The sequence below is a fragment of the Panthera leo genome, chromosome B1 (genome assembly GCF_018350215.1).
Source record: "Panthera leo isolate Ple1 chromosome B1, P.leo_Ple1_pat1.1, whole genome shotgun sequence".
In the NCBI taxonomy this organism is placed as follows: domain Eukaryota; kingdom Metazoa; phylum Chordata; class Mammalia; order Carnivora; family Felidae; genus Panthera; species Panthera leo.
The window spans coordinates 191,394,380-191,404,316 of NC_056682.1; the positions used below are offsets into that span (position 1 = coordinate 191,394,380).

Sequence of the window (9,937 nt, forward strand, 5' to 3'; positions counted from 1 at the left end):
CCATATGCCTGTTTATATCCCCCGTAATATTGTGTGGAATAGAGGGGTCTGCAGGCATTTAGTGGAATGTTCAGTACCTTGTGTTTGTAGAGTGCTCTGATTGTAGATACATATATTGATTCACAGGTTGGCAACATTACTGCCCCTTTAAACCTCATTACAACCTTGTGAGGTCCTTACCACCCCCACTTTACAGAGGCGGAAACTGAGAAGCAGATATTAAGTGAGTCGTCTGTGTCCACACAGCTGGCAAGAAGCAGAGTCTCTAACTCCAAGGTCAGTGAGAGGGAAAGGCAGGGATGCCAGGGGTTGGGGAAACCTTTCTGTTCTGGTCCAGGCACCGTCCTTTCTCCTTCCATTTCCTTCTTCTTAGGAGCACAGGTGTTCCGGACTGCAAAGCCAGCACAAAAAATGAGGTCCCCGTTCACACTGCAGAACTGACTCAGGCTCGGGTGTGAGCAGGAGAGGGCGATCAGTACAGGATATCCTCAGCCGTGACCGTGGCCTCCTCGATTTTGGTCTTAATCTCGGGGAGCGGAATTTGACTGATCGCCACCACTACCAAATTTGCTGCATGGGCCGAGGCACTGGCCACACAGATCCAGAAGGACTCTTCGTACTGTTCTTCCACCACCACGAAGCGGAAGAGCTTCTCCTGGAAGTTGGCAATGCGCTCGGTCAGGTCGTGAAACTTCACGGAGGCCATGAAGCTGGCGATGGCCAAGGCCACGACTCCGCCTGAAAGCCAACACGTCACCCTCATACACCTGTGATGGTGGTATGTGAGGTGGCATTTCTGTGGCACAGGTGACAAGCTTGCTTTGGGCTGAAAAAATTCTTAGGATTTTGTTTTTTTCTTAAGTAAACTCTATGCCCCCAAGGTGGGGCTCGGACTCAACCCCAAGGTGAAGACCTGTAAACATGGGTGTAATAATTCTGCCTCCTAAGGAAGCTGTGGGGTTTAAATGAAAAGAGGCCTGTAAAATCCCAGGTGCCTCCTCTGCTGTCATTTAGAAGGGCCCCTCCCACTCTTGCCGCGGTAGCCCCACCTCCCCACCTCCTCCCACAATGCCCTCCTTTCCACCTTCCACCCCCACCTCTCTGTCTTCTCTTTTCTCCTCTTACCCCAACCTCTCTTTATTGCTTTAAGTCCTCAGCCACTCATGCGTGCCACCAATTTGGCTCTTTACTGTTACAGAGATCCTTCAACTTTCAGTAAAGAGGACATTCGTGCCCATGAATGAAAGGTCATAGACCAGGGAAGCAAAGGCTGAGGCAGGCATTTTAATTCCTTCATGCCCCCACCCATCTACTTGGAATTCAAGTGCCACCACCTGGTGGTGGCAGCGCCTTGAATTTCTCTCCCTGGGGCCTTCCTTACCTGCGAGGACGTTCCATAGGCAGATGCCCCCGGGGCCGTTGACTGCCCTGTATGGAACCTCGATCATGTTGAGAATGGCAAATCCCATGCTGACCAGAGCCAGGGCCAAGGCCAAGAAGAGGAGCAGCAGAATGGTCACGTGGAGGCCTGCATTGAGTTCCTTCACCAGGTGTGGGAAGACTGGGAGAAAAAGACACAGACAGAATTTCCATGTCAGAGCTCGGTTGGAGCTCATAAAGTCCAGGCTTGCTTACCACTGAGGCTGTAATAGAGGGGAGTGAGGGCCAGGCAACATGTACTGGGTTTTCAAAAAGCAGGAGAGTTCCAGAGACAATTCACGGAGCCCGATTGGCCACTTGTCAGTTGACTAACAGTCCTCTCTTCCTTGCACTGGATGCAGAATCAAAATGTGCCCCAGCTGGCGATTTAAGTGGCACTGCCCTCAAAGCCCCGGGATCGGGGTAAGCTGACGTACATAAGCCCCACACGGTGCCTCTTTAGCAAAGGTGGTTGGCGAGAGAGTCAGCCAAGGAGGGCCAATTGAAAAGCTTTAACCTGGGTCAGAGAGTTGCCTTCATTAAATCAGAGCGGTAGAAGAGATTTCAGGTACATCTGTGAAGAGTATAGAAGGGCATCCCAGAGGGAAGCCTAGACCTGGCACCCAAAGATCTGGGTTCAAGTGCCAGTTTTGCTCATTTGCCACAAGTATAAAATAGGATCCTCTAAGCCACTCCCCTACCCATCTTACCAGGTCGTTGAGTGGATTGAGTGGAGTGCATAGGAATAATAATAGCACTTAATAAGCACTAATAGGAAGCCAGGAGCATCATCTTGGATCCCGCAGCAAGGTGGGCATTTTTCCCATGTATGATGGACACTAATTCTCATATTGCACAGAATATATGCTGTGATGAATAATATTCTATCAGAATATTAATTTCCCATATTAATGTGGCAGGATAATTTAGTCAGATATTAATTTGTATCTGATTTCTCTCTATTGGCCACCACACAGTGGCTGTGGAGATGAAATGATAGGATGTGATAGATACTGACTGGGAAAGAGTGAGCTCTCAAAATGGCGGCTGTGGCTGTGGCTGTTATTACTGTTACTCTCTGACTTGGGGAAAGCCCTCAGAGCCTCAGTTTTCTCATCAGTCCAGTGGGGTAGCAAAAGCTGTGTATGAACTGAGGGTAATCAACGTTTACTGGACACAGTCATGTAAAGAGCTGAACCCTTTACATGGTTATCTCATTCAGTGCTTGTGACAAGGATATAAGGTGAATTTTATTAAACCTGTTTCCCCACATGCTTGAACCTTAGGTCCCTTCTTTTTGGGCAAGGTGACTCTGAATTCTATATAGGAATATAGACCTAGATACTATATGACATATGCAGTTTAGATCGCTGTTTTCAGTAGTTACACATGAAGAATGAAAAGTGACAGAAGTTAGAGTGCCCGGACATAACCCTTCCTCTGAAGCTACTGCTGGGTTTCTACTGAGCACCTGCTGGTTAAATTGGGGTCCACTTTGTGAGCTCGAACTCACTGGTTCATCATTTGATGTCATGACCTGCCCCTCCTTGTCCCCCCTTGGGAACCAGGACTCAAAGCTTTCCTGGTTCCACTCACCCACCCCCAGCCCCTTTCCCCTCTGGTCCTTTGCTGGCTCACCAGACTCGCTATATTCACAAGAGGTTGGTGTCTCCCAAGCTTGAGAACTAGAATTGTCCTTCTCCCTTTAAAGTCCTTTCCACTGAGAAGTTTCTAGACACTGCACATTTACATCCTAGTTCCAATCTAACTTTCTTTCCAGTTCCGTATTTCCATTTGTAGTTATCTCCATGCGGTTATCTTGCCAACATCAGAAACTTTACCCAGAGCTTCTTTCCAAGGGATTTTTCTTGGCAAGGCTTCTCTTTAACCTTTGCTTCTCTCCCTTCTTAGTGTCCCTTAGGGTTTTTTTTCTTTCCTTTTCTTTTTTAACTTTCAGCCCTTCCTGAGAGAACACTTTGTGATCAGTGCAAAGTCTGTCCCTGACCAGCGGCAGGTGCAAGGCCAGCCCACACAGGAGGAGCCCGCCCCAGCTCCAGGGGAGTCACATTCAAGTGCTGGGAATGGAAGTTTTATATATGCCCTGGGACACCCCCACGGCAGCTGGGAACAAAACTTTCTTGAATATTGTCCTACTCAGAGGTGACATTAAAATGTCCTTTATGATCCTCACACAGTTCTGCTGTTTCAGAGATAAACCCTGGGGGCTGTCTCCTATCCACCTGGGAAGGAAGAGGAGGAGGAAAGGAGCATTTACTGAGTTCCTCCAGGGGGCAAACAGAATGTGCTCATCTGGTTGGGTAGCTTACGTTTCTGTGAGCTGGGATGGCAGGGGTTTACTTGGTGCTGCCGTGGAAGGGCTCAGTCTGTCTGTTCTCCTTGGGTCCCCTTCTCCCGCAAAGCTGGTCTCTGCTCTAGCTGCTTCTCCAGAAACAGTGTTTGTGCTTCAGGGATTCCTAAATTATGCCAGGCCCACCATCTGCCACCTCAAACCCTCTGTGACGGGTTGATTGTGCCCTTCCTGCCATCCCTTCCCCCAAAAGATGGGTTGAAGTCTTCAGCCCCAGAACTCCAGAATATGACCTTATTTGGAAATAGGGTCTCTCCAGAGCCAATCAAGAGGAGGTTGTTAAGATGGGCCCTAATCCAATGTGACTGGTGTCCTTATAAAAGGGGAAATTTGGACACAGAAACATGCAAAGGGAAGACCATGTGAAGAGACACAGGGAGGATGCCGCAAGCCAAGGAATACCTGGGGCTACCAGGAGCTGGAAGAGGCAAGGAGGGGTCTGCCTATAGGGTTCAGAGGGAGCACAGCTCTGTTGACAAGCTGATTTCTGAGTTCCAGCCTCCAGAACCATGGGAATACATTTCTATTGTTTAAGTCACCCAGTTTGTGATAGTACTTTGTTATGGCAGCTCTAGGGAACTAATACACCCACCATTTGTTGGGGTAACCACTCTGTCATTTCTAATGGGATCTGTCCACCCTGGCTCCTCCCACCCTTGAGAACTCCCTATTCTTCTACCACCTCCCCGTTACCCTTTGCTGAATTCCAGGAGAACAGTAAAGACTGCTAGGCTGATGCCCTGCTTTGGTAAAGTTGCCAGTCACAAATTCCAGAAGGAGCAGCATATGGTGGAAAGTAGGAAACTTTGGGGTCAGGCATACCTGGGTTGGGGTCAGCTCCAGCATTTGGGGCTCTGTGACCTTCAGCAAGTTGCTTAACCTCTGAGTCTTAGTTTCCTTCTAACTAGGAGGGTTGTGGAGGATTGGTGTAGCACAGGTCACAAGTTTGGTGTCTTGCACGTGAACATTAGTACAAATGAATTTAAAAGTACTTATTGTTATTCATTCAGCCAATGCTTTTGAGTGCCAATGTTTTGAGGCACTCTTCTGGGAACTTGGGATCATGGATGAAAAAACCACAATCTTTGCCCTTGTGGTATTACATACCAAAGGGGTGGAGGCAGATAATAAATAATAAACATAATAGATAAATTATCTAGTAGATAAGAAAGCAGTTGCCATGGTCACATGACACATCCGATATATAATTATATATTTTTACTACATTCCCTAAGCAATCTCTTACTCATTAAAGTCTTTGGAACTGTGCTGCTTTTGATGGTCCCTCCCTAATTCAAGCTTTGGAACTTCTTTTGTGAGATTTGTTAATTTCAATTACCTACAACTATTAAAAAGTGTGCCATTTCTCCCTTAAAACGTGTGTGTGTGTGTGTGTGTGTGTGTGTGTGTGTGGTTTTGTAAGAATCTCAAACTTCAGAAAATTGCAACAATGGTACAAGGGATTTTTTTTTTCTCCTGAACCATTTAAAGGTAAATTGTCCCTGATCCCTCAGCACTTTAGGGTCTATTTCATTCAAAAAGAGATTCTCTTACAGAACCACAGCACTAAAATCACTGAGTTCACTGGTACAGACCTGCCATTTAATCCTGATGCCCCATTCAAATTCTACCAATTGTCTCACCAATTGATGTCTTTAACAGCAAACGGACCTAATTCAGAATCACCTGCTGTGTATAGTTGCCATGGTCTCCTTTTTTTTTTTTTAATGTTTATTTATTTTTGAGACAGAGAGAGACAGAGCATGAACGGGGGAGGGTCAGAGAGAGGGAGACACAGAATCTGAAACAGGCTCCAGGCTCTGAGCTGTCAGCACAGAGCCCGACGTGGGGCTTGAACTCACGGACCGCGAGATCATGACCTGAGCCGAAGTCGGCCGCTTAACCGACTGAGCCACCCAGACGCCCCTCCATGGTCTCCTTTTAACATGTCCTTTATTTTTATTTTTATTTTTTTGCTTTTTTATTATAAAATGTATCTTTAAAATTTTTAATGTTTATTTTTGAGAGAGAGACAGAGAGACAGAGTGGGAGCAGGGGAGGGGAAGACAGAGAGGGAGACACAGAATCTGAAGCAGGCTCCAGGCTCCAAGCTGTCAGCACAGAGCCCAAGATGGGGCTTGAACTCACGGACCCACGAGATCATGACCTGAGCCAAAGTTGGATGCTTAACTGAGCCACCCATGCGCCCCTATTCCTCTACGTGTATGTGTTTTCAGTTTTTTGTGTAATGTTTTTAATAAAGCTATTTTTACAATATCCCTGGTCCAATTCCATTGCTGGGTAAATAGAAATATTCCCAGAGATTTTTTTTCCTGGATATCCATAACAAATATGTATTTCCTTCATGTATATAAGTAATGCCAATTCATATTATTGTGTTTATCAATGGCTTCAGTTTTGTGTCTTCACTCATTTAATAAGATACTTACCCTGGGCAGGATTCTAAAAACTACAATGCTGAAATACTGAAATCAAATGAGTAAAATTCCTTATCTCCTTGCATTGCATTATATTGATTAATTCTTGTTGTGTAGGACACTGTTCTTGTGAGCTATCTAATGGATTCTAAAGGCTTACAGAATATTGTCTTTTTTTGCTTTGTTTTCCAATTCCCAGAAGACCCTCCATAAGCTGGGCTTGGATTCCTGCTCTATTTACATCCAGAGCAGCTGTGACGTGAGACTGGCTGTCAGCGGAGGACTGTGCCTGCTCATGCTCACGGAGAGCCCCCAGTGCCTTGCGCCAGGTCTCCCCTCCAGTGAGTGCCCAACTTGGGCTTTCAACCCAATAGTCTGATGCCAGAGCCCAGGCACACAGACATTTGCCCGTTCTCAGATAAGGGAGCTTTTATATAAACAGAAGTGGGAACGTGCGTGCTGGGCTGAGAACACCCAGGTCATGCGGCAAGGGTCTGAAGTCTGGCTGTGCTATTTCCTGGCTGAGGGACCTCAGGCAAGTTATATAACCCCTCCAAGTCTCAGTGTAGTCCTCTGCAAAACGGGAACGTTAAGAATTCCTTCTTTATAAACGTGTTATAAGGCTTAGAAGAGAGAAGCCATGTAAAGCATTTAGCAGAATGGCTGACACACGTAAGTGCTCAATATGTTAATAGTTATTCCTAATAGAGGTCAGTTATAGAAGTATAGAAATCCCTATTTTTAATGTTTCTATAAGTCTCTGCAGAGAGAAAAAAGGTCTCTTCTTGGTGCTGAACAGGAACCCTTCGGTTACTGTGGACTTTGTCATTATGCCTTAGGTTGAGGCAGAAGTCAAATTTCACAGTTAGACATAGGCACCCTTACAAAGTAAAACAAAGTAAGTGTTCTAAAGCAGCTTGCGTGCCCCCCAACATACTCACTCGTGAATTGGGACTGGCGGCCCCCGAGCCCGCACTGTCGTACTTTACATCCTCGGAAGAGCCCGTAGTAAATATCCCCAATGAACTTGATGAGCTCTGGATCCGTGGCATTGACCAGGTCCACTCCAGTCTGACAAAGAATTTTCCCACTCAGCCAGTGGGGCACTGCCAGGGCCACGATGATCAGGATAAAGGAGGAGAAGCTGAGTAAAGACGCCAGCCCATACCACGCCTTTTTGAACCATCCAGGCATTCTAGGGGATGCAGGTCAGCCCACAGGTGTCCAAGCAGTGGCGGGGGTCGCTGACATTTTCTGGACACTCTGCAATCCCCTGCTCCAACGTCAGCTCTTCCAAACACATCATTTCAGAATTTCAAGCGCATCTCCTGGTCCTCCCTCAGTGCCTGCCTCCACAGCCCATGTTTACTACAACCACATCCGGAAGTCTCTACAGAGGTCGCCTTCACCGGACTCTCTCGAGTGTAGAGGAGTGTGTTACTGAAGGGAGTAACCCTATATCTCCCACTAGACTAATGTTTCAGCAGAAGGTTTAATTGTTCCCCAGTTCAGGTATTTAAATAACCCTGGCCAGGAAATTATCAGCAGGCAAAACTAGGTAGGTCTGACTATAAAGAGACACTAACTATTCTCGAAAAATGCATACAGTAGAAGGAAAACAAACATGTAACGATTAGCACTTGAATACTGCCAACAACGCATGGTGTCGAATGTCCATCTCTTTGCTTCTCGCCTGGGCATTTCTTTCTCTAAAATGTCACTGCTGTCAGAATCTCCAGAACTGTTATTAATACCATGGTATGACCTCTGTTCTCAAGGCTTTTAACTGAAATGTGTATACAAGGCTTTATGATTCTTGGATTTATCACTGGGTGAATCTGCCATGGGTAAAACTGCAGGGGGAGTGTGTGTGTGTGGCTGCTGGGGAGCCTGGACCCCAACACTCACAGTCCTCTCCCCACCTCCACCCTTGTGGAGAAGCGTTTTCCTAATGTGTTAGCAAATGATCACCTTGCTGGGGGCTTTGTTTCTTCTAATACTAAAGATCTGTTTTTTTTTTGTTTTTTCCTTTAATCTGTACCCACTAGTAATGAAATATTCCCTACTTTCTACCTTATTCTGTGGCTTTTCAGTTTTGATTTTTGTTATGCCCAGAATTCGTGATCCCCAAAGACCACCAGGGAGCCGAGTCCGATGCAAAAGCAAAAGAGCCTTTATTCGAGCTAGCTCGAGCTCAATCCCCTACCTGCACCGACGGCAGTGGTGAGCTACCAGGGAGAGAGAGCGAGTTTCAAAAGGACAAAGGTTTTATTGGGGCCTAGGGGCAGTTGGTGAGGTAATGGCTATGGCCTCAGCTGATTGGCTGGGGAAGGGTCTGAGTCCTGTTAGGCAGGTGGGGGGGGTTACTCAGGGGGAGGAGGTGTGGTCAAGGAGAAGGACACAGAACAAGATGGAGTCGGCAGGCGTAGGCCTGCCCTTTCATTCCCCCCTTGTCATGTAGCTTACGGACCCAATCATGGGACTGGCTGCATTTATGGTGACAAGGGGAACAGAGTTTGGAGGTTTCCGCAACGTTCTGGGAAGCAAGTGTCCCTGAGGTGGCTCTGGGAGGTCTGATTAAGTATTGTCCCCGAGCTGGTGTCTATGATCTGCCAGGTGATGTTTTGGGGGGCGTGGGGACTCCCGGCAGCATGAGCAATGACATGCAGAGTTAACAGAGTTACCAATATTAGGTGGGTGAGCTTGAGCGGGTTGTGTTGGTCCCGATTGACGGCTCATCGCGTGACAAAGTCCTTCCGGATCGAGGAGGGGTCCGCTGGCCGAACGTGGGTGTGATGGACCCAGGTCGCGATGCCGTCTACCTTGAGAGCGGTGGGGGTTGTCAACACCACGATATAGGGTCCCTTCCAGCGCGGCTCGAGGGTCTCTCAGTGGTGCCTCTTGACGTAGACCCAGTCTCCCGGCCTGTACTGATGAGGTGTTGGGATCGGGCCAGCCTCGTAGATGGCACGGAGGCGCGGCCAAATGTCCTCGTGCGCCCTCTGGAGCCCTCTCAAGGAAAGAAAAAGTTCTTGATCTTTAAACTCAGCAAGAAGTTCAGCCAGAAGGTTGGGAATAACAGGGGGTGGCCTGCCAAACATGATCTCGTAGGGAGTAAAACCCAGAGCGTAAGGAGTGTTTCTAACCCGGTAAAGGGCGTACGGTAGGAGAGTCACCCAGTCCCTGCCAGTCTCCATGGTTAATTTGGTAAGGGTCTCTTTTAGGGTTCTATTCATTCTTTCTACCTGTCCTGAGCTCTGGGGCCTATAAGCACAATGTAATTTCCAGTTTGCCCCCACCGCCTTGGCTACTGCCTGTGTTACCTGCGAGATGAAAGCTGGTCCGTTGTCTGATCCTACCATGGCAGGAAAACCATACCTGGGTAAGATGTCTTCTAGTAGCTTCTTAGCCACCGTCTGAGCCATTTCATACTTGGTTGGGTATGCCTCCACCCAGCCAGAGAAGGTGTCTGTAAATACTAAAAGATATTTATAACCATACTTTCCTGGTTTGACTTCAGTGAAGTCGACTTCCCATTGGGCTCCCGGTCTAGTGCCTCTGAGCCTGGTTCCTTTTTTATTTGATGTGGCTCTCGCGTTGGTGAGTTGGCAGGTCTTGCAGGCAGATACAACTTGCTCTATTTTGGTGTCCCGTTGGTGAATCTTGATTCTGTCATGTTGGATTAAGTCTTTTAATTTTCGGGCCCTCATGT

At 47.4% G+C, this 9,937-nt stretch overlaps 1 protein-coding gene across 1 annotated transcript; it reads right to left on the bottom strand.

Annotated features, from left to right (window-relative positions):
• Nucleotides 1-381: 381 nt before the first annotated feature.
• CLRN2 (clarin 2) lies at nucleotides 382-7,419 on the bottom strand. Its single transcript, XM_042934055.1, has 3 exons — nucleotides 7,167-7,419; nucleotides 1,382-1,561; nucleotides 382-738 (listed from the first exon to the last, which is right to left on the bottom strand). Exons 1-3 carry the CDS (start codon nucleotides 7,417-7,419, stop codon nucleotides 473-475), a joined length of 699 nt encoding a protein of 232 aa, XP_042789989.1. The 3' UTR covers nucleotides 382-472.
• Between the last annotated feature and the right edge of the window lie 2,518 nt (nucleotides 7,420-9,937).